The 25,004-nt window shown below is 45.9% G+C and overlaps 1 protein-coding gene across 1 annotated transcript in view; it reads left to right on the plus strand.

Moving 5' to 3' along the window:
• The window catches only part of LOC137342778 (cation channel sperm-associated protein 4-like), a 55,386-nt gene that overhangs the window by 8,287 nt on the left and 22,095 nt on the right, over positions 1-25,004 (plus strand). Inside the window, exons 2-5 of the mRNA XM_068006956.1 lie at positions 5,959-6,018; positions 13,122-13,265; positions 17,465-17,566; positions 19,529-19,626. Coding sequence (XP_067863057.1) covers positions 5,959-6,018; positions 13,122-13,265; positions 17,465-17,566; positions 19,529-19,626 — 404 coding nt within the window. The remainder of the gene's footprint in view (positions 1-5,958; positions 6,019-13,121; positions 13,266-17,464; positions 17,567-19,528; positions 19,627-25,004) is intronic.

A 25,004-nucleotide genomic window follows, 5' to 3' on the forward strand; every position in this document is an offset into this window, starting at 1 on the left:
AAAGACCTGCAGTTCCTCCTTTTATCTGATCAGAAAGACCTGCAGTTTGGCAGAGCTGGGTTCAGCTTTTCTGTGGATTCCAGAAGATGGATTATTCTTCCTCCCTCTGAGTTACTGTCATGGGAGAGCTGCCCATAATATTGAAGTACCACCTTCAGTCAATGAGTGATCATTAAAGGTGAATGATCAAATTCTTCCTTATTTTTCTCATACATGTCAAGTGTTCCAGATACCAGCTTATTACATAGAATTTTACATATTTCCACTGGGAATCTGTCTCAGTCTGGTCATTCAAAGAAGCCAATTGTTTTTTTTCTTGCATTTTGACATTTACTGGTCTAATAAATCTAAAGGTTCCTGTGACATTTTATTTAATTGCATTTCATATCTGAATATTACAATTGCCTTATATTCTGCCATATTCTCAGAAGCTGCTGATTGACGTAACTGAATAAATACTTGTCTAAAATTAGCTTTATCAAGTTATTAAATTAGCTTTATCAAGTTTTTTTAAGTTACGTTAATAGTTGAGCTGATCAAACCCTGTCCCTAATAATAAGCCCCAGTGAAACAGTGCACACTGCAGAGCTACAATAAGTATTAAAATCATTTTAAGTTTCCATTGGCGTTTCTGTCCACTAGGGAGTTGATTAGTTGAATATTTTAACTTCAGGGATCTGTTGGCTTGATATTTTCAACTCAGATTTTTTAAAGAAAGAAGCAAAATCAATTTGCTTTTTAAGAATGCTTTTACACAATTGGCAGGCACTTCCCAGGGAATATTTCACATTTGCATTCATCTCAACATACTCTTGTGTCTCCTTCCTTCGAAATTGCAAGAACTTTGCATTCTGGAGGAGCCAGCCATACTTAATCTTTACCTTTCTGTTCTAAGTGTCTACTTGATTGACTCAACATGCATCCACAATGGGACACAATCAGATATATCAATCCTACCTGTCCTTGCTTTTGAAGTAACTGCAATCACATTCTTGTAAACTAGGTATGTCTAATAAGTGACCTCTTCAAAAAAAATGAAGGAATGATCCCCCTCACTGGGGTTTGCTAAGTGTCCACAGCCACAATCTTCAATAGTTGCTTATGGTGAATTGGTTCTAGTTGGTCTCCCTGACCAAATGAATCCAGATTATCAAGAGGCTTATTGACCCAGTTGCTATCTGCCATTTGCTGTACTGTCTGTGCTGCTAGTGAGGTATAAAAGAAAGGGTCAAATCTTATAAGAACCACCAGTCAATATATAATCTGTAGTCATGCACCTGTAGTTTTTGCCCTGCTGAATTCGTTCAAATGGTGCCATCTCCATTCCAGTCCAGCTGTTTGCTAGTTTTCTAGAATTAAATTCTGAGGGAAAAGTCTTCTGCTCCCAGGCTCTGCACAATTCATCTTTAACCTTCTTTCTGAGATGATTCCTTCTGATAAAAGTTCATCATGTTTCAGTGCCTCGATTTTAAATTCCTCATCCTCGTGTTCCGGTCCCACCATGGTCTCACCCCCTCCCTATCTCTGTAACCTCCTCCAGAGCACCAACCCTCTGAGATCTCTGCATTATTTCAACTCTGGCCTCGTGCATCCCCCACTTCCTTCCCCCCACCAATGGCAGCTGTGTCTTCAGCCATCTAAGCCCTAAGCTTTGGAATTCCCTCCCTTAATCTTTCTGCCACTCCAGCTGGCTCTCCTTTATGACGCTGCTTAAAACATACCTCTTTGACCAAGCTTTCAGTTACTCGTCCTAATATCTCCTTCTTTGGTTTGGTGTCAATTTTTGCCTGGTAACACTCCACTGAAGCGCCTTCGGACGTATTTTTAAAATTCTTTCATGGGATGTGCGTGTCGCTGGCGAGGCCGGCATTTATTGCCCATCTCTAATTGCCCTTGAGAAAGTGGTGGTGAGCCGCCTTCTTGAACCGCTGCAGTCCATGTGGTGACGGTTCTCCCACAGTGCTGTTAGGAAGGGAGTTCCAGGATTTTGACCGAGCGATGATGAAAGAACGGCGATATATTTCCAAGTCGGGATGGTGTGTGACTTGGAGGGGAACGTGTAGGTGGTGTTGTTCCCATGTGCTTGCTGCTCTTGTCCTTCTAGGTGGTAGAGGCGGGTTTGGGAGGTGCTGTCGAAGAAGCCTTGGCGAGTTGCTGCAGTGCATCCTGTGGATGGTGCACACTGCAGCCACTGTGCGCCGGTGGTGAAGGGAGTGAATGTTTACGGTGGTGGATGGGGTGCCAATAAAGCGGGCTGCTTTGTCATGGATGGTGTCGAGCTTCTTGAGTGTTGTTGGAGCTGCACTCATCCAAGCAAGTGGAGAGTATTCCATCACACTCCTGACTTGTGCCTTGTAGATGGTGGAAAGGCTTTGGGGAGTCAGGAGGTGAGTCACTCGCCGCAGAATACCCAGCCTCTGACCTGCTCTTGTAGCTACAGTATTTATATGGCTGGTCCAGTTAAGTTTCTGGTCAATGGTGACCCCCAGCATGTTGATGGTGGGGGATTCGGCGATGGTAATGCCATTGAATGTCAAGGGGAGGTGGTTAGACTCTCTCTTGTTGGAAATGGTCATTGTCTGGCACGAATGTTACTTGCCACTTATGAGCCCAAGCCTGGATGTTGTCCAGGTCTTGCTGCATGTGGGCTCGGACTGCTTCATTATTTGAGAGGTTGCGAATGGAACTGAACACTGTGCAATCATCAGCGAACATCCCCATTTCTGACCTTATGATGGAGGGAAGGTCATTGATGAAGCAGCTGAAGATGGTTGGGCCTAGGACACTGCCCTGAGGAACTCCTGCAGCAATGCCCTGGGGCTGAGATGATTGGCCTCCAACAACCACTACCATCTTCCTTTGTGCTAGGTATGACTCCAGCCACTGGAGAGTTTTCCCCCTGATTCCCATTGACTTCAATTTTACTCGGGCTCCTTGGTGCCACATTCGGTCAAATGCTGCCTTGATGTCAAGGGCAGTCACTCTCACCTCACCTGTGGAATTCAGCTCTTTTGTCCATGTTTGGACCAAGGCTGTAATGAGGTCTGGAGCCGAGTGGTCCTGGCGGAACCCAAACTGAGCATCGGTGAGCAGGTTATTGGTGAGTAAGTGCCGCTTGATAGCATTGTCGACGACACCTTCCATCACTTTGCTGATGATTGAGAGTAGACTGATGGGGCGGTAATTGGCCTGATTGGATTTGTCCTGCTTTTTGTGGATAGGACATACCTGGGCAATTTTCCACATTGTCGGGTAGATGCCAGTGTTGTAGCTGTACTGGAACAGCTTGGCTAGAGGCGCAGCTAGTTCTGGAGCACAAGTTTTCAGCACTACAGCTGGGATGTACAACTCGGTGCACGTACTGTTCCGGTGCACATGCTGTTTCGGTGCATGTGCTATTCCAGTCATGTGCTGTTCCAGTCATGTGCTGTTTCGGTGCACGTGCTGTTCCATTCACGTGCTGTTTCGGTGCACGTGCTGTTCCAGTCGTGTGCTGTTTCGGTGCACGTGCTAATCCAGTCATGTGCTGTTTCGGTGCACGTGCTAATCCAGTCATGTGCTGTTTCGGTGCACGTACTAATCTAGTCATGTGCTGTTTCAGTGCACGTGCTGTTCCAGTCGTGTGCTGTTTCGGTGCACGTGCTAATCCAGTCATGTGCTGTTTCGGTGCACGTACTAATCCAGTCATGTGCTGTTTCGGTGCACGTACTAGTCCAGTCATGTGCTGTTTCGGTGCATGTGCTGTTTCGGTGCACGTGCTATTCCAGTCATGTGCTGTTTCGGTGCACGTGCTATTCCAGTCATGTGCTGTTTTGGTACATGTGCTGTTCCAGTCATGTGCTGTTTCGGTGCACATGCTGTTCCAGTCATGTGCTGTTTCGGTACACGTGCTATTCCAGTCATGTGCTGTTTCAGTACACGTGCTAGTCCAGTCATGTGCTGTTTCGGTGCACGTGCTGTTCCAGTCATGTGCTGTTTGTTTCGGTGTATGTGCTGTTTGTTTCGGTGTATGTGCTGTTCCGGTGTGTGTACTGTTCCAGTGTATGTGCTGTTTTGGTGTACGTGCTATTTCGGTGCAGGGGAAATTACGAGCATCTGTCATTGTTGTATTGTGTTCTCATAACATAAACTCTAGTGATGTGTGGATTCAGTCTGTATGGACATGCAGATGTAAAATCTGGAGCTAAGTGAACGCTACAACATCCACCATGTGGTCTGCACTACTCTCCAACTTCATATCATGGAACTTTTTATGGACTTTCTGGAGCTGAGTGTCACTAGGCTAGTGACGTGCCTCCAGCCCCATTGTGTCTGTTGTTTCTGTGCTCTGTCTTGTGGTATAGGAACAGGAGAAGGCCATTCATCCCATTGAGCCTATTCTGTTACTGATTATTCTGTTTGGTCAGAACACAATTGATTGTCACCCCAATGTCCCGCTCAGTGGAATGAAGTTTATCAGTTCTTCCTTGAGCAATCAGTGTCCTGTATCCCTTTCATCAACAGCTGGATGAATTAAACTTTCTGAATTTAAGAAGATAACTAATTTAGCCCATCGAAACCTGAGAAACCAGCATAATTACAGATACCTTCCCATTGGCCTATTTTTCAAGCACTAAAATTAGTGAATTTACGGATGATTCAGGCTAAAAATGAGTACAAGCTCCCATTTTATTTCTCAGCTACAAATTCAACAAAAGAAGCACAGAGGGAAATGTTTCTCCCAGAAAGAGCAGGGTAAAGGCGTGGACATCAGCATGGTCTGGTTTCGAGGCCAGGGAATGGCCAACCCATTTTACTGTAATACCCAGTAACTGCGCTATCCGTTTGTGTATACATTTAATGAGCAGCCCCGGGTACAGTAGTTTAGTGGTTATGGTAGTGAAGTGATAACCACATAGGTCATGAGTTCAAATCCCTCCATGGTAAATTGTGAAATTGAAATCAATAGTCTGATAATTTGTGAGCTGGCATCAGAAAAAACGGCCATGAAAGCTGTTGGATCGTCCTGCAGTACTCCAGCGTGACCTCCACACTACGTGATTGACTCTTAATGCCCTCTGAAGTGACCTAGCAAACCACTCAATTGCCCAAGCAATCACTTAAAGAGGAAGGCCCACCACCACCTTTTCAGGGCAGCTAGGGGTGGTCAATAAATGTGGCCTGAGAAAAAGAAAGTAACCATAGCTTGCAGGTGCTGATTGTACCTGCCCAGTCTGCTGTCATTAGTTTCCTATGAACTGTCAGAAACTGAACATAGCCAGAAACCATTTACAAATGGGCTGCAGTTTTGCTAAATAATAAATAGATGCTGTCAGGCATTGCATTGGTGTTAATTATTAACAGTTAGTTTACATTACAAAAACACCCGGTTAAAACATCTTGTATAGGAGACGTGTAAAGCAGGATCCCACAGGATAGGTGTAGTGGGCTGGCTATAATGTCTGCCTCTCCTGTTGCTCTGGTGGGATCTAGTGGGTTAGGCAATGTCTTTACATGATCAGAGTGCAGTCGACTACACACATGCATCTCTCTCTCCATCGGCCACAGAATGCAGCGCCCTCACAAAATCATGTGGTGCTTTTTGACTTGGTAATAACTGGGTAATAATTTGGATTTTTTTGTTGTGTTGTACTGAAGGCTTACACACTCTGTCAATGTCATGGCTCAATACTTTCACACAAGACTTGCAGACACATACACTGAGGATCACATATAGTTATACGGTTCTAAACATCAGGGTGGGAATACTGAGTAACAGGGCCAGGGTCATTCTAGTCAAGGGGCTGTAGATTCAGAGGGGATGTGTGGAAGTCCATCGATATTGAGGCAGTTTAGATGGCTGCCCATGAAAACACATTATAAGATGATGTCACAAATTTTAAACACATTGAAATGTTTCTCTTAGTGTTTGGTGAATATCTTATCAGGCAGCAAAATCGCTTTCTCTTTCTGTCGTAGGAAACTAAAATCAACATGAGAGAGTTGGAGGTCGACTTCAATGATATCATAGAGGGAAAGGTATGTCACCAGTCTATTGTCTGCTAGCTCTAGTGTGGTACAGTGTGACAGATACACTAGTGTGGTACAGTCTGACACATACACTAGTGTGTTACAGTCCGACACATACACTACTGTGTTACAGTTTGACATACACTAGTGTTTTATAGTCTGACTGATACACTAGTATGTTACAGTTTGACAGATATACTAGTGTGTTACAGTCTGACACATTAGTGTGGTACAATCTGACACATACACTAGTGTGGTACAGTCTGACACATAAACTAGTGTGTTACAATCTGACACATACACTAGTGTATTACAGTCTGACATATACACTACTGTGTTACAGTCTGACTGATACACTAGTATGTTACAGTTTAACAGATATACTAGTGTGTTACAATCTGACAGATACACTAGTGTGTTACAGTCTGACACATACACTAGTGTGTTACAGTCTGATAGATACACTAGTGTATTACAGTCTGACATACACTACTGTGTTACAGTTTGACATACACTAGTATGCTCAGTTTGGGTTCCGCCAGGACCACTCGGCTCCAGACCTCATTACAGCCTTGGTCCAAACATGGACAAAAGAGCTGAATTCCAGAGGTGAGGTGAGAGTGACTGCCCTTGACATCAAGGCAGCATTTGATCGAGTGTGGCACCAAGGAGCCCTAGTAAAATTGAAGTCAATGGGAATCAGGGGGAAAACTCTCCAGTGGCTGGAGTCATACCTAGCACAAAGGAAGATGGTAGTGGTTGTTGGAGGCCAATCATCTCAGCCCCAGGGCATTGCTGCAGGAGTTCCTCAGGGCAGTGTCCTAGGCCCAACCATCTTCAGCTGCTTCATCAATGACCTTCCCTCCATCATAAGGTCAGAAATGGGGATATTCGCTGATGACTGCACAGTGTTCAGTTCCATTCGCAACCCCTCAGATAATGAAGCAGTCCGAGCCTGCATGCAGCAAGACCTGGACAACATCCAGGCTTGGGCTCATAAGTGGCAAGTAACATTCGTGCCAGATAAGTGCCAGGCAATGACCATCTCCAACAAGAGAGAGTCTAACCACCTCCCCTTGACATTCAACGGCATGACCATCGCCGAATCCCCCACCATCAACATCCTGGGGGTCACCATTGACCAGAAACTTAACTGGACCAGCCATATAAATACTGTGGCTATGAGAGCAGGTCAGAGGCTGGGTATTCTGCGGCGAGTGACTCACCTCCTGACTCCCCAAAGCCTTTCCACCATCTACAAGGCACAAGTCAGGAGTGTGATGGAATACTCTCCACTTGCCTGGATGAGTGCAGCTCCAACAACACTCAAGAAGCTCGACACCATCCAAGATAAAGCAGCCCGCTTGATTGGCACCCCATCCACCACCCTAAACATTCACTCCCTTCACCACCGGCGCACTGTGGCTGCAGTGTGCACCATCCACAGGATGCACTGCAGCAACTTGCCAAGGCTTCTTCGACAGCACCTCCCAAACCCGCGACCTCTACCACCTAGAAGGACAAGAGCAGCAGGCGCATGGGAACAACACCACCTGCACGTTCCCCTCCAAGTCACACACCATCCCGACTTGGAAATATATCGCCGTTCCTTCATTGTCGCTGGGTCAAAATCCTGGAACTCCCTTCCTAACAGCACTGTGGGAGAACCGTCACCACACGGACTGCAGCGGTTCAAGAAGGCGGCTCACCACCACCTTCTCGAGGGCAATTAGGGATGGGCAATAAATGCCGGCCTTGCCAGCGACGCCCACATCCCGTGAACGAATAAAAAAAATGTTACAGTTTGACAGATACACTATTGTGTTACAGTCTGACAGATACAAATTGCATTTTGAACATAGGCATTGAAATTACACTGTGATGACCAACAAAAGATTAATGTGGTTATATAAAATTCCATTGCTATTAAATAGAGACATTAACCTGTTTTTTTTACAGATTTAAACTTTATTATGCTAATCATTACACAATGTCATTTCAAGGCATGACTTTTTCTGAAAATCATAGAAGTTTACAACACAGAAGGTGGCCATTAAACCCATCATGTCTGTGCCAGCTTTTTCTTAGAGCAATCCAAAGCTAATCCTACTCTAAACTCATAGCCCTGTACCTTCTTCTGCTTCAAATATTTATCTAATTTCCCTTAAAAGATGCAATAGTCTAGCCCTCCCATTCCCTGTGTCCAAAAACACTCTGCATAAAGAAACCTCTCCTAACCCACTCCTCACACTCTTAGTGATCATTTTAAATTAATGATCCCCATCACTGATTTCCCAATGAGAGGAAATAGCCTTTCCCTATTCAATCATTCAAACTTCTTCATAATTTAAAAACAAACTATTAAATCTCCTCTTAGCCTTCTCTGCTCAAGTGGAAATAGCCCGAGGATCTCAATTCTCCTCATAACTACAGTTTCCCATCCCTGGCATCGTCCTGGTGAATCTGCACTGAACGCTCTGTATGGCATTCATGTCCCTTCTATAATCAGATACCCAAAACTGCACTAACTGTAAACTTTATCACAGTTAACCTTAACACCAAGCCAAAGAAGGAAATACTAGGACTGGTGACTAAAAGCTTGGTCAAAGAGGTAAGTTTTAAGGAGCGTTTTAAAGGAGATGGCGAGGTGGAAAGGTTTAGGGAGGGAATTCCAGAGCTTAGGGCCTATACAGCTGAAGACACGGCTGCCAATGGTGGGGCGAAGGAAGTGGGGGATGCACAAAAGGCCAGAGTTGGAGTAATGCAGAGTTCTCGGAGGATCGTAGGGCTGGAGGAGGTTGCAGAGATAGAGGTCATAGAGATAGAAACCTTGAGGTTTCTCTGTTCATCCATACCATTCAGTCTCTTTTCTTTGTGTATACTCTTTTGACCTTCCTAATCTTCCTTTCTATGCGATGTAAAGTGTCAGCTTTGGCCCAGTGGTAGCACTCTTGCCTCTGTCAGTAGGTCATGGGTTGAAGCCCCATTCCAGAGACTTGAGTATACAATGTAAGCTGCCACTTCAGTGCAGTAATGAAGGATGCTGCGTTGTTGGAGGTGTTGTCCTTTGGATGAGACATTAAACTGAGGCTCCAAATGCCTGCTCAGGTGGATGAAAAAGCTTGCATGGTACAAATTGAAGAAGAATAGAGGAGTTGTCCTGGCCAGTATTAATCTCTTAACTAACTTCACTAAACCAGGTTAACTGGTCATTTATTTAATTGCTGTTTGTGGGATCTTGCTGTGTGTAAATTGACTGCTGTGTTTCCCTACATTACAACAGTGACTACACTTTAGGAATACTTCATTGGCTATGAAGCAGTTTGGCATGCCCTGAGTGCACGAAAGGTGCTGTATCAATGCAAGTTCTTTCTTATACTTTTTACATTTCTCATACTTTAGTTCTGCATTATCACCCTATATGTAAAAAGCTTTTTTATATCTCATTTTTGCTCTGAGTTATCTATATCCGTTGGGCCTCTTCCTTTGATACACCCCTTTACTCCTAGTTGGATTGTATTTAACCTGTACTTTATCCATCTCATATTGAAATATCTCTCACTAGTCCATTGTTTGATCTGCCATTTTTCCAACCAATTCATCTGGGCTGCTCCGGGTCCCCATTCACCTCATTTCCAGTCCAACACCTTTTATCTTAACTCCACTTTTATTCTTTCTCTATTTCTATTGTGACCCTTATTATGTTCTGGTCTCTGTTTCTCAAGTGTTCTCCTCCTTCCCGGTCACTTACTTGCCCTTTTTCGTTGCCCAGACCCAGGTCTAGCACTTCACCCTTCCTTGTCGGACACACAACATCCTGATTAAGGAAGCAATCCTGGTTAATTCTAAGAATCGCTCCCCATTTTGACCACAAAGCTGTCTCACATTCGAGTCTATCATAAGATAGTGACAGTCCTCCATTATTGAAACTCTGTTACAACTAGTGTTTCCAGCCCTCCAGGATTGTCCTGGAGTCTCCAGGAATTAAAGATTAATTTCCCGGACACTGATGTGAACAACCCGGGAGAAAAATCATAAGGGCTAAAAAATTGGAGATTGGAAGAAAGATTGGAAGTTTGACTGACAGTCAGGAATTATCCATTCAGGTGATGAAGAGCCTGTTCGCTTTCCAATTGGCTGTGGGAAGGCAGAGGGCCACGAACATGGACGAGTTGGGTGACCATTAGCGGGAATGTGGGGGTGGGGCAGTTGGAGGTGGGAAATCATGTGATGAAACCTCCTGGAATACGTCCAACCATCATTGGCAATCCTACTTATTGATTCACTGGATACAGCAAAGGCTATGGGCCCCGACAACATCCCAGCTGTAGTGCTGAAGACTTGTGCTCCAGAACTAGCTACGCCTCTAGCCAAGCTGTTCCAGTACAGCTACAACACTGGCATCTACCCGACAATGTGGAAAATTGCCCAGGTATGTCCTATCCACAAAAAGCAGGACAAATCCAATCCGGCCAATTACCGCCCCATCAGTCTACTCTCAATCATCAGCAAAGTGATGGAAGGTGTCGTCGACAGTGCTATCAAGCGGCACTTACCAATAACCTGCTCACCGATGCTCAGTTTGGGTTCCGCCAGGACCACTCGGCTCCAGACCTCATTACAGCCTTGGTCCAAACATGGACAAAAGAGCTGAATTCCAGAGGTGAGGTGAGAGTGACTGCCCTTGACATCAAGGCAGCATTTGACCGAGTGTGGCACCAAGGAGCCCTAGTAAAATTGAAGTCAATGGGAATCGGGGAAAACTCTCCAGTGGCTGGAGTCATACCTAGCACAAAGGAAGATGGTAGCGGTTGTTGGAGGCCAATCATCTCAGCCCCAGAGCATTGCTGCAGGAGTTCCTCAGGGCAGTGTCCTAGGCCCAACCATCTTCAGCTGCTTCATCAATGACCTTCCCTCCATCATAAGGTCAGAAATGGGGATGTTCGCTGATGACTGCACAGTGTTCAGTTCCATTCGCAACCCCTCAGATAATGAAGCAGTCCGAGCCTGCATGCAGCAAGACCTGGACATCATCCAGGCTTGGGCTGATAAGTGGCAAGTAACATTCGCGCCAGATAAGTGCCAGGCAATGACCATCTCCAACAAGAGAGAGTCAAACCACCTCCCCTTGACATTCAACGGCATTACCATCGCCGAATCCCCCACCATCAACATCCTGGGGGTCACCATTGACCAGAAACTTAACTGGACCAGCCATATAAATACTGTGGCTACGAGAGCAGGTCAGAGGCTGGGTATTCTGTGGCGAGTGACTCACCTCCTGACTCCCCAAAGCCTTTCCACCATCTACAAGGCACAAGTCAGGAGTGTGATGGAATACTCTCCACTTGCCTGGATGAGTGCAGCTCCAACAACACTCAAGAAGCTCGACACCATCCAAGATAAAGCAGCCCGCTTGATTGGCACCCCATCCACCACCCTAAACATTCACTCCCTTCACCACCGGCGCACTGTGGCTGCAGTGTGCACCATCCACAGGATGCACTGCAGCAACTCGCCAAGGCTTCTTCGACAGCACCTCCCAAACCCGCGACCTCTACCACCTAGAAGGACAAGAGCAGCAGGCGCATGGGAACAACACCACCTGCACGTTCCCCTCCAAGTCACACACCATCCCGACTTGGAAATATATCGCCGTTCCTTCATTGTCGCTGGGTCAAAATCCTGGAACTCCCTTCCTAACAGCACTGTGGGAGAACCGTCACCACATTGACTGCAGCGGTTCAAGAAGGCGGCTCACCACCACCTTCTCGAGGGCAATTAGGGATGGGCAATAAATGCCGGCCTTGCCAGCGACGCCCACATCCCGTGAACGAATAAAAAAAAAAATTTTTTTAAATTCAAACCTCTCTAAATTGACCTCAACTCCATTTACCTGCCTTTGATCCATATCCCTTGATACCCTTACCCAACAAAAACCTATCGATCTCAGTCTTGGATATTTCAATTGACCCCCAACATCCACGGCATTTTGGTGGAGCAAGTTCCAGATTTCTGCTACCCTTTGTGTGAAACAGTGCTTCCTGATTTCACTCCTGAATGGCCTGGCTCTAATTTTAATATTGTGCCCCCTTGTTCTGGATTTCAGCTTCTCTGTATCTAGCCTATCGAATCCTTTTATCATTTTAAACATCTCAATTAGATCACCCCTCAACCTTCTAAACTCAAGGGAATACAAACCAAGTTTGTGCAATCTGTCCTCATAATTCAACCCTTTAAGCGCTATCATCATTCAGGTGAATGTGTGCTGTACCCCTTCCAAAGCCAATATATCCTTCCTGAGGTGCAGTGCCTTTAATCGGAGAACATTAATCAGTTGTTTAACAAGTGCAGGAAGAGCAGTTAGTTCTGCAGAGGAAAACATCTGTGAATATATCATCCTTATTAGAAACAAGAGATTGGTATGGAATGGTACAGATTTATAATTAGAAGTTTCACTTGGTAAAATAGCAATTATATGTATGAACGGTGAAACTATCAATAAAATAACAAAGTAAGGGAGTTATACCGGTCTACAGAAAAATAACTTGTTAAAACTAAAATTATTGATAAGGGACATGGGAAGTAGCTCACTAAAATTCGCCTTATATGGTGTTGTATTATGTAACGCAGAAACGTGTGGAGTGTCATGTAGAGGGATAGAAAAAGATATAAAAAGTAGGTTTTGAAACAGATACGAAGGTTACGTAAAAGCCTAAGATACTGAGCTCAGACTGTAACATGTTTGAATTCCCAACCAACCATCATTAGGTCTGGTTGTATGTATTACCTTTTAAGTGTATGTTTACATACAATTACATGTACTGTATGCTTAATAAATCTGTGACAGCTGATATTCAATGTTTAGAACCATGTTGATTTGAGGAGTAAATTAGAAATAAGAACACACTAACACATGCAGTTCCTGGTTGTTTGCAGGACTGCATGCGCCAGATTTAAGTTTCATAAATAGCTCACTTCCATTCAAGGCTTTGATTCAGAACTATATTACAAAGTATATCAAGGCTTGTAATGAAGGTCTTTGAAGCAATCCCTCTGCTTGTTGATGCCGAAGATTCTGATAATTCATTTTTGTTTAATGTCATTTTTAGGATGATTGGAGTGTGGAAGACAAAATCTCTCAAAAGGTTTTACGCAGTTTGCTGGACCATATTCTGCTGAGGTCAGTTGTCATCGCACTGCTTGTTGGAAGCTGTGTTTCCATCGGTTGTCAATCCAGCCCTACCATCTTAGAGGTAAGGAATGGGACTGTATTAAACCCTTCAGATTCATTGCTTTCTGTTGCATCTGGTATACCTGGACCAATAATCCAGAGAACCCTAGACTAATAATAATCTAGAGAACGTGAGTTCAAATCCCACAGTGGCAATTTGAGAATTTGAATTCAGTTTTAAAAATTTGGAGATAAAAAGCTGGTACAGTTCCCACTGCTTATAAAGGGTGCGTTGGTGTTAACACAATTTGCCCACTATAAGAAGGACTGTAAATTGTGAGAGAACATATTACTGAGATTTTAACTGCTAAACATTCCTTTTAATTAAAAATGCTTCATTTTCCTTCCAGAATATAAAAGACCTTATCAGCCTTTTCTCACTGTTTGAACCTAATTGTAACCACGCTTGTCAATGGCAGATATTTGTAATATTTTGCTGTGTTGTAAGAATTCCAACCCCGTGAAAGGTACAATGTAAAGGAGAATGCGATAAAAGGCAGATTATTAATTTTTCAAGCTTTACTTCCAGCCTGTGCAGTGTACAGGTCTCTGAAATGTGCTGGAGGTGTACAAAATCTGAAAACAACTGCCGTAATTAGCTGGCGCACTTAATGTGTTATAAATGGCACTTTTGTAATTGACTTCAGTGGTGATGGCAAGTGGTTAGCGCCATTTGCTGGATATAGGTGGCTGCGAGGGGGGTATGAGCGGCAGGGACTGTGTGAGTAAAAGTGACCCTGAAGCTGTCAGATTGTTGTAAAAACCCAACTGGTTCACTAATGTCCTTTAGGGAAAGAAACCTGCCGTCCTTACCCTGTCGGGGCCTACATGTGACTCCAGACCCACACCAATATGGTTGACTCTTAACTGCCCTCTGAAGTGACCTGGCAATCCACCAAGTTGTATCAGGGCAAAAAGAGATGGACAATAAATGCCGACCTTGCCAGCGACACCCACATCCCGAGAACCTAGCACACTAACATGCTCACTAACGCCTGGATGTAACTATCACTCTACTTCTATTGTGGAGCAAAACCACGTGTAGAACCAGATAAATGAGTTGTGATAGAGCCTGCCCAATGGTTCAGTAGGTAAGTGCATCACCCAGTGTGGTACTAAGCCATACAGAGGCTTAAGGTTTGCTCCTCACTCTTCATTAGCTGATCTCAGGCAGGGCAGCAGTTAAGGATCAATGATTAGCCTCAGCTCTTACACTGTTTGCAGTTGACCTACATTACTTCCCAGTCCAGCAACGCCTCGATTTTAAAATTCTCATCCTTGTTTTCAAATCCCTCCATAACCTCGCTCCTCCCTATCTCTGTAACCTCCTCCAGCCCTACAAACCCCTGAGATCTCTGCGCTCCTCCAATTCTGATCTCTTGCTTATTCCCGATTTTCATTGCTCCACCATTGGCAGCCGTGCCTTCAGCTACCTAGGCCCTAAGCTCTGGAATTCCCTCCCTAAACCTCTCCACCTCTCTACCTCTCCTCCTTTAAGACGCTTCTTAAAACCTACATCTTTGACCAAGCTTTTGGTCACCTGTCATAATATCTCCTTATGTAGTTCGTGTCAAATTTTGTTTGATAATTGCTCCTGTAAAGCACCTTGGGATGTTTTACTACGTTAAAGGCTCTATATAAATGCAAGTTGTTGTTGTATATTTTTAGTGCAGTGTTGCTGTTATTAGTGGTTTATTCCATATTTTGATGCTTCAATTTTTAATATATAATATTTATTTAAGAAACATTTTAGAGAGAGCAAATTTTTTTTTACCACTTGAGGTAAGTTTTGAAAATGCATCAAATACAGTATTTTGTGTTTCAGGTGGCACAAGGCAAAAGGATGCCAGAGAGATGAACAGACCATAGTGCTGAAATTCCACGGCCTCCTGCCATAACCATGGCGGATGACTGCAAACTCTATCAGAAACTCTGGGCCATGGCCTTACCTGGGTGTTTCTAGTGGCCTTTTTGGTGGTGGAGCCTCCAGCCATTCCAACCCAGGATACCCATGTACCCGCACCTTCTCCCAGAGCAGCAAAATCGCACCAGAGTTTCCAGAGTTACATCAGTCAGCATGGCCTAGACCGTCAGGCCCTTTCCTACAAATGACATGACACAGTTGCTTAATGTCACTCCACTGCTTAGTTTCCCAAAGTACAAGGGATCATTGATGGATGCTGTATGTCCAATCTGTAGCCATTCTGGGTGTCAGTAAAGTGAGCATGTTTGTGTAGCAATGGTTTCATGTGTGAAGCCCTTGGGAGTTATGAGGGTGGCAAGGCTTTTCTTTGTAAGTTGCAGCTTGAATGTGTGCCCTGCTGAAGTATGGGTATGCATGAGAACAATGGAAGAACTGTAAGGTTGAAAGAGAGCTTGCATGGGCAAGTGTTAAATGTGACACAGATTGAAAGACAATATTTAGTGGCATGGCATCTTGCAGCATTTACCTGCTGTATGGCATTGTTGGGTGGTCTTACCTCGCCAAGTACCTTACAGTATGCCACCTTGTCCTGCACCTATTCGTGGATCCTGCAGATACCGTACACAGTGTTTAGCCAGGCCAACACCTTCCGTCAGACATTGTGTACTGGTTTCTTGTGAGAGGATCCCCTTCTTATACTCACCTTGTGCAGCAGCTCATCCACCTTGTCAGCCTTCAACCGGGAGGGTTAAGGCCAGTAAGGCCAGCGTCACTCCGCCATTTGCCTGCAAGGCTTCCTTTTGTGCCTTGACATTGGGTTCGCCTTTGCTTGTTTTTGGTTTGCTACTCCTCTGTCTCCTCCACCACTCATTCCACCGCCCCCCCCACCCAACCCATACAAATGTTTGAAAAGCAATATCTAGTCTTTCTAAAGGATGGAATCTTTTTCTCCCCATATGCCTATTTGGTCACTTACCTTCTCTTTAATTTTACTCAGCAGACTTAACGGCTGCCAGGTGACAGCCCATAATCATGCATCCACAGTGCGTTGTGCACTCAGCACTGAGAGTGAATGGAAATTACTTAAATCAGCTGACCTCACATCACATCGCAGGATCAACTTCTTCCCTCACAGACCCACCCGATGTGCAGCCGTCTTGGTACCGCTACACCACGACTGCATTATCGCCAGGGTTAATCATACCCATCTTCCTACCACAGGTTCTTGCCACCCAACACATAATGGTCATTTACATGCGCGTCCTCAAAGTCTTGGGGCTGCAGGCATGAATTACCAATCTTATAATTTGTCCTCGGGATTTAGGCATCGCTGGCAAGGCCACATTTATTGCCCATCCCTTGGCCCACCCAAGAAGGTGGTGGTGGGCCTTCTTCTTGTAGCATTATTTTTTTTACAAGAGTGGCTTGTTATGGGACTGGAGTCACTTGTAGGCCAAACCAGGTAGGGGTGGCAGGTTCCCTTCCCTGAAAGCTTAGTGAACTAGTTGGGTTTTTACAACAATCCGGTAGCTTTCATGGTCATTTTCTGGTACCATCCTACAAATTACCGCAGTTCTATAACTTGCTATGGTAGGACTATTACTCAGGATGCTAAGTTACTAATCCATTATCATAATATTACACTGTCATTCCTGAAAGTGTGTTCCTGGTGGGCTGCCTAGTTCCCGCTCTCTACAATTCCCTCTCTAAACCTCTCCACCTCTCTCTTTTAAAATCCTCCTTAAAACCCACCTCTTTCATCAAGATTATGGTCACCCCCGAAATCTCCTTTGACTCAGCGTCTGTACTTCCTCACTGTGCTGTGAAGCACCATGGGATGTTTTTCTACATTAAAGGTGCTACCTAAGTGCCAGGTGATGTTGTTAATGATATTAGCTAATTCAGCATAGGTCTAGGATTAAACCTGAGACCTTCCAGTGAACTGTTTGATTGACAGTGACCTGGCTCCAGTTTGGAGCACCTGCTCCATTTGAACTGATGTGTAACGCCCAAAGATTATGCTGTTTGTGTATAATTGCGACTGTGTATCTGTACCAGTTTTGCTGGCATGGTTAATGTAAGTTGTCTAATTCCACAGATCAGTGTTTTGGTGACTTCTTTGTAAAGCAGATTATTGTTGGTAATAGTTAATATACACTGAGGTGTAATTGTATTCATGAATAAAACTTAAATTAAGGTGGACCCATTGAGGATCACTCCTGGTGGGCCTGTCTCGTAACAATGGGTGCTCCTGTGGGCTCCTTACTCTGTAACTTTGCTTCTTTTCCTCCAAACAGAGATATGCTGTGTTCTTCATGGTGTTTGAACAGATAGTGGTGACGATCTTTGTCTGGGAGATGCTGCTGAAATGGTACTATGGCTTCTGGATATTCTGGAAGGTAAATATCGGCTCCTTAGTGGCAAAGCAGTGTACCGGTTTAGCAAAGATGGGAAAGGAAAAGGACCCGGGTGTGATTATTGATCAGTCAGCATGAAGCTCTCATCAACAGTGATAATAATACCAAACCTATCCAATTGATAGTGTCAGATAAGTTATTCTAAACTTGTATAGGTCACGGATAAGACCGAGGTTGCTAATATTGTGTGTGATTTCTTTAAGTGGATATTGATGTGTTGAAAAGGGTTGAGAAAAAAGTGTTTCTGGGTCTTGGGCCTTAGTTATGAAGTTGTTTTCATTAGAGCAGAAAACAATTCATGGCAGGGTAGAAGAGTGGAGATGTGGGCCTGGATGGATATCCTGGAACTCTGCTTGATTATCTTTGGGAATCAGGGAGTATTTTGCAGAACTTTCTAATTCAAATAGGTGGGGTAGAGTCCCTGATAGGGTAGATTGTATCTGATCTCAGGAAGGAAAGAGTTTGATGGGCCTAGTGGTGCTTGCTTTCGTATGCCACTAAAACTCTAATCTATGCGTTCGTAACCTTCAGGCTTGACTTCTGCAATACTGACCTATTGAGCTCCATCCTACAGAGACCCCAAATCTCCACTGCCTGCATCCTGTCCCACACTCCCACACACCCATCACCTCCTCCCCCCTGACCTTCATGACCCAAAGCCCATCTACTCACTTATAAATCCCTCCTCAGCCTCACTGCACCCTACCTCTGCAACCTCCTCCAGCTCTATGTCCCAGCTCATGCTTTATGATCCTCTGAGTCTGCCCTCCTGCGCATCGCCCCCCTCCCCCTGACATAGAATCATAGAAATCATAGAAATTTACAGCACAGAAGGAGGCCATTCGGCCCATTGTGTCTGTTCTGGTCGAAAAAGAGCTATTCAGACATTCCTCACTTGGTGTCACAGCTTTCAGCTATTTGGCTTCTACTCTCTGCAACCCACACCCTAAACCCTTCCCTTTTGCTATTTCTCTCCCCACTCCTCTTGAAACATCCCTTTGCCAACTGTACTTTCAATCATCCCTCCTGAAGTAGAATCATAGAACTATACAGCACAGAAGAAAGTCATTTGGTCCATCATGCCTGGGCCGGCTCTTTGAAAGTGCTGTCCAATTAAGCTCAGCTCGTTTACATATTTTCTGGGTGCTCTCTACATGTAGCACTTTTTACACCAAGAACGCCGTAGGAGCCCGGGGCCAGACTGTCAGTTGCCAGCAGCTCATAAAGGGCCGAGGTAACCTTGGCAATGTCTACTATGTCTACTGGCTTTTAGGGTCCTATGTGAAATGCTATTGGGCAATCTCAATCCTGTTTATAATGAGAATAACAGGACAATACCCTCTCTAAGTCGGCACTAACTAGCAGTCTCACTCAGAGGGGCCCATGTATTACTAGATGCCCAAACTCATTTCACGTAGGGACTTTCCCCATAATGTGTCTAGAGCATCTGACTGGTGCTCTGGATGCTAAGAGTCCATTTGGAACAGCTACTTCACGGGAGACCTGCAGTGGAGAAAAAGGTTTTGATCCTCACCTTTATATACTTGCCATGGTTACTTTGGCCTCTATAGGCCTACTCTTCATCGGGGACTTTGTGATCCACATGCCTGAGTTTTCTCCTTGATTCCAGTAGGTCTGCCCTCTCAGGTGAACGTAAAATATCCCAGGGAACTTTTCAAATAAGAGCAGGGGAGATGCCCCCCGATATCCTGGCCAATATTTATCCCTCACTAAAAAAACAGATTAGCTGGTCATTTATCACATTGTTGTTTGTGGGATCTTGCTGTGCGCAAATTGACTGCAGCTTTCCTACACTGCAACAGTGATTACGCTTCAAAAGTACTTCATTGACTGTAAAGCGCTTTAGGACATTCCCGAGGTTGTGAAAGGCGCTTTATAACTGCAAGTTTTATTCTTTCTTTCTTTGCTCTTATGTTTTTCTAGGATGGCTGGAACATTGCAGATTTCTTCGTCACAACCACCTTGTTCGTGGGTTCCACACTGTCGTACACGAGAAACAATGAGTTTTTCTATGTGTTGAGGTAGGAGGCCATTGTTAATGCATAATTCTGTATGTTGAGGTAGGATCATAGAATTATAGAATCATAGAATGGTTACAGCACAGAAGGAGGCCTTCGGCCCATCCAGCCCGTGCCGCTTCTTTGTAAGAGCAATCTAGATAGTCCCATTCCCCTGTTCTTTCCTCGGAGCCCTGCAAATTTTTTCCCTTCAAGTATTTATCCAATTCCTTTTTGAAAGCCACGATTGAATCTGCTTCCATAACCCTTTCAGGCAGCATATTCCAGATCATAACTATTTGCTGCGTAAAAAAGTTTTTCCTCATGTCACCTTTGGTTCTTTTGCCATTCATCTTAAATCTGTATCCTCTGGTTCTCGTCCCTTCAGCCAATGGGAACAGTTTCTCTTTATTTACTTTATTTAAACCCTTCATGATTTTGAACACTTCTATCAAATCTCCTCTCAACCTTCTCTGCTCTATTGTAAACAATTTTACAACACCAAGTTATAGTCCAGCAATTTTATTTTAAATTCACAAGCTTTCGGAGGCTTCCTCCTTCGTCAGGTGAACGATGTGAAAATGGTTCACATCGTTCACCTGACGAAGGAGGAAGCCTCCGAAAGCTTGTGAATTTAAAATAAAATTGCTGGACTATAACTTGGTGTTGTAAAATTGTTTACAATTGTCAACCCCAGTCCATCACCGGCATCTCCACATCATGACTTCTCTGCTCTAAGGAGAACAACCTCAGCTTCTCCAGTCTATCCACGTAACTGAAGTCCCTCATCTCTGTAACCATTCCAGTAAATCCTTTCTGCACCCTCTCTAAGACCTTCAGATCCTTCCTAAAGTGCGATGCCCAGAATTGGGCACAATACTCGAGTTGTGGCCGAACCAGTGTTTTATAAAGGTTCAACATAACTTCCTTGCTTTTGTACTCTATGGGCTCAATTTCGAGATGGTGGTGGGTTGGCAGCAGGGGGGTGAAGGTGCATGTGGCAAACCCGAATAAACAAAACTTACCGTTTCCGACGGGATCGCATCGTAATTGATGGTGATTAACGTGCTCTCTGGGTTTTGCGCACGGCAGCCGGCCTGATTGACAGGCTGGCTGTGGTCAGAAGCTGCAACACGGGTTGGTGGGGAAGAGAAAGAGAGAGAGTGAGATGTCATCCGGCACTGGAATGGAAGATTGGGGTGTGGGGAGAGTGGAAGATCAGGGGAGGGGGAGAGTGGAAGATCAGGGGAGGGGGAGAGTGGAAGATCGGGGGAGGGGGAGAGTGGAAGATCGAGGGGGGGGAGAGTGGAAGATCGGGGGAGGGGGAGAGTGGAAGATCGGGGTGTGGGGAGAGTGGAAGATCAGGGGGGGGGAGAGTGGAAGATCAAGGGGGGGGAGAGTGGAAGATCGAGGGGGGGGAGAGTGGAAGATCGGGGTGTGGGGAGAGTGGAAGATCAGGGGAGGGGGAGAGTGGAAGATCGTGGGGGGGAGAATGGAAGATCAGGGGAGGGGGAGAGTGGAAGATCAAGGGGGGGGAGAGTGGAAGATCAAGGGGGGGGAGAGTGGAAGATCGGGGTGTGGGGAGAGTGGAAGATCGAGGGGGGGGGAGAGTGGAAGATCGAGGGGGGGGAGAGTGGAAGATCAGGGGGGGGGAGAGTGGAAGATCAAGGGGGGGGGGGAGAGTGGAAGATCGGGGTGTGGGGAGAGTGGAAGATCGAGGGGGGGAGAGTGGAAGATCGAGGTGGGGGAGAGTGGAAGATCGTGGGGGGGAGAGTGGAAGATCGTGGGGGGGAGAATGGAAGATCAGGGGAGGGGGAGAGTGGAAGATCGGGGGAGGGGGAGAGTGGAAGATCGTGGGGGGGAGAATATCAGGGGAGGGGGAGAGTGGAAGATCAAGGGGGGGGAGAGTGGAAGATCAAGGGGGGGGGGAGAGTGGAAGATCAAGGGGGGGGGAGAGTGGAAGATCGGGGTGTGGGGAGAGTGGAAGATCGAGGGGGGGAGAGTGGAAGATCGAGGTGGGGGAGAGTGGAAGATCGTGGGGGGGAGAATGGAAGATCGGGAGGAGAGGGGAAGATCGGGGGAGGGGGAGAGTGGAAGATCGGGGGAGGGGGAGAGTGGAAGATCGAGGGGGGGAGAGTGGAAGATCGTGGGGGAGAGAATGGAAGATCGAGGGGGGGAGAGTGGAAGATCGAGGGGGGGAGAGTGGAAGATCGAGGGGGGAGAGTGGAAGATCGTGGGGGGGAGAGTGGAAGATCAAGGGGGGGAGAGGGGAAGATCGGGGGAGGAGAGAGGAAGATCGGGGTGTGGGGGGAGTGGAAGATCGAGGGGGGGAGAGTGGAAGATCGGGGGAGGAGAGGGGAAGATCGAGGGGGAGGAGAGTGGAAGATCGTGGGGGGGAGAATGGAAGATCGAGGGGGGGGAGAGTGGAAGATCGAGGGGGAGGAGAGGGGAAGATCGGGGGAGGAGAGGGGAAGATCGGGGTGTGGGGAGAGTGGAAGATCGGGGTGTGGGGAGAGTGGAAGATCGGGGGTGGGGGAGAGTGGAAGATCGAGCGGGGGGAGAGGGGAAGATCTGGGGAGGAGAGGGGAAGATCGGGGTGTGGGGAGAGTGGAAGATCGGGGGAGGGGGAGAGTGGAAGATCGAGCGGGGGGAGAGGGGAAGATCGGGGGAGGGAGAGTGGAAGATCGAGGGGGGGAGAGTGGACGATTGGGGGAGGAGAGGGGAAGATCGGGGAAGGAGAGGGGAAGATTGGGGGAGGGAGAGTGGAAGATCGGGGGGGAGTGGAAGATCAGGGGGGTGAAGAAGGGGAGATCGGGGGGACATCGGGAGGGTAAAGAGGGGAAAATTGGGGGGACATCAGAGGGGTGAAGAAGAGGAGATCGGGGGAAAATCAAGGGGTGAAGGGGGAGATTGGGGGACATCAGGGGGGTGAAGAGGTGTGATCGGAGGGGTGAAGAGGGGGAGATCGGGGGGACATCAGGGAGATGAAGAGGCAGAGATCGGGGGGATGAAGAGGGGGAGATCGGAGAGGGAGACATCAGACATCGGAGCAGGGTGGAAAGGTAGGTTGATGTTGTGTTTTAAATTCATGCAATAGTTTTTTTATTTAATTTATTTTGTTTCTTTTTGCCTGATCCGGCCCTTCACGTCTGGTTTCACCAGGCGTGTATCAGAAGCCGTGGGAAAGCCGCCCAGGTAAGTTAAAAATCGTTCTAGCTACCTAACATGTCACAAGTAAAGTGCCTTAAGTACCTCAGTGGTACATTTGGCTCTTTAACTATCAATCCGCCGGCTTTAATTGCCGGCAGAACTTCCGGATTCGGGATGCCCACACGCACACAGGTGCATCCGTGGGGAACTCGGAAGTCGGCGGGTTGGAGCCCAGCTCCGAACCCAAATGGGATTTCCCCAATTTTCGGAGCCCCTACGCCCCCAACGCACCCACAATTTCCAGGGAAAATCGAGCCCTATGCCTCTATTTAAAAAGCCCAGGGACCCATATGCTTTTTTAACCACTTTCTCAGCCTGTCCTGCCACCTTCAAAGATTTGTGCACACACACCCCCAGGTCTCTCTGTTCCTGCACCCCCGGAGGACACTGTTAATGGATAATTCTGTGTAGAAATGAAAAGAAAAGCCACGGATCATGGAAATCCGAAATAAAATCTGGAAATTGCTGGAAACATGCAGCAAGTTTGTCAGCATCTGAAAGGGAAAAGACAGACGAGTTTAGAACTCCGATGAACTGTCTCGTCTGAAATACTAACCTCTTTTTTTTTCTTTCAGGTGCTGACTGGTTTTTCTGTGTATTTCCAACATTTTCTGTTTTCATTTAGATAATTTGAAGTGTTCTTTCCCTCCAGTTTTCTGCCCTACTTTTCTGACCTATTTCAAATACATATTCACTCTTGCCCATTTGGGCATTGCCTTTTTACATTAGCTATTAAGTACTTATGCATAATCAGTAAATGTGGAAAACTTAATGTAATGTATAGTTAAAAACATAAAATATATGATTAATATTGTACAGTCCAGATGGTGTGTGCAGCCATGCACCCTCATCAGGCCCAACATTTAAGAGATTCTCGCTAATAACTCAGAATTGTCTGTTCTTGTGAAATTATAGTTTTTTCCCTGGGGATCACCACCTGATAAAATTACACCTACTGCCCCATATTCTGAATTAAAACAAGGGGCACAATTTTAGTATGCCGGTGGGAAGAGTCCGGGGGGTGGGGGGATGATATGCGGGCGCCAAACCTGGAAGGGAAGTAGGGGGGGGGTCAGTCGCAACCCTAATGAGGCCAATCAAAACCTCTTCCGGGTTTCGGGCCTGGCAGCTAGCCTGATTGACAGGTTGGCTGCCGACAGGACTGGAGCTGCACATCCGAGGGGGGCGGGGTGGGGCGGAGAAAGAGAGAGAGAGAGAGACCTTATCGGCAGTTAGGATAGAAATGGGGGGGGCGATGGTGGGGGGGGGATCAAAGATTAGAGTGGAGACATCGGACATCAGGATCAGAGGGCAGACATCGGGATCAGAATGGGGGAAGTTCCAGGCAACATTGTTTTTTAAAGTATATTTATTTAATTTGTTTGCAATGGGAAATGTAATTTTATTCATTTAGTTTATTTTTCACTGATCCGGCCCTTCCTGTCTGGTTTGGCCAGACGTGAATCGGAAGCTATGGGAAAGTCACCCAGGCAACATTAAAATCTTTTTAACTATCCAATACACAAAAAATAAACTACCTTAAGTACCTCAATGAGGTACATTTGCTCCTTTTATTATCAGCCCGCCGGATTTAAGTGGGGGCGGGACTTCCTGGTGACTACGCACGCACACAGATTTGCCTGAGTCTCATTCAAAAATGTGCGGGTTCCAGCTGGGATGTCTGCCTGCTCCCAAAAACAGGGATTTTGATTACCCCCCGCCCCCAACCCACCTGTTTTTCCCTTTTAAAATCGTGCCCAAGGTGATTTTTCACTCCTGGAAATTAATTAATTTTCCCATGTGAATGAGTACTACATTTTTTTTTCATTTCTGCCTTTAACAACTCAATTTTAATTTAATTTCCATATATAGTCTTCATCTCCATGTTAAGGCTGATTTTTTGCCTTACCTTGGTGCTCTTTTTTTTTAAGTGGAGAAACTTCTTCCTCCCAGCTCCCCACAGTAGCTGAGCCTGCGTTTATGAGCTCTGTGAAGTATTGTCAGATTCTTTATTGTTTACTTGTGGGCACAAAAAGGGTACCTCATTCCTGCACGGTACAATATGATGATGCAGTCCGTGAGATTTTATTGTGCCTTTACTCTTAAAGGTTTTGCATGCAGTTTGGCTGGATTAACAAAATATTCATCATTTATGCTGGTTAAATTGCCATTAGTTACTTGAAGTGTAAAAG

The sequence above is a fragment of the Heptranchias perlo genome, chromosome 26 (genome assembly GCF_035084215.1).
Source record: "Heptranchias perlo isolate sHepPer1 chromosome 26, sHepPer1.hap1, whole genome shotgun sequence".
Taxonomy (NCBI): domain Eukaryota; kingdom Metazoa; phylum Chordata; class Chondrichthyes; order Hexanchiformes; family Hexanchidae; genus Heptranchias; species Heptranchias perlo.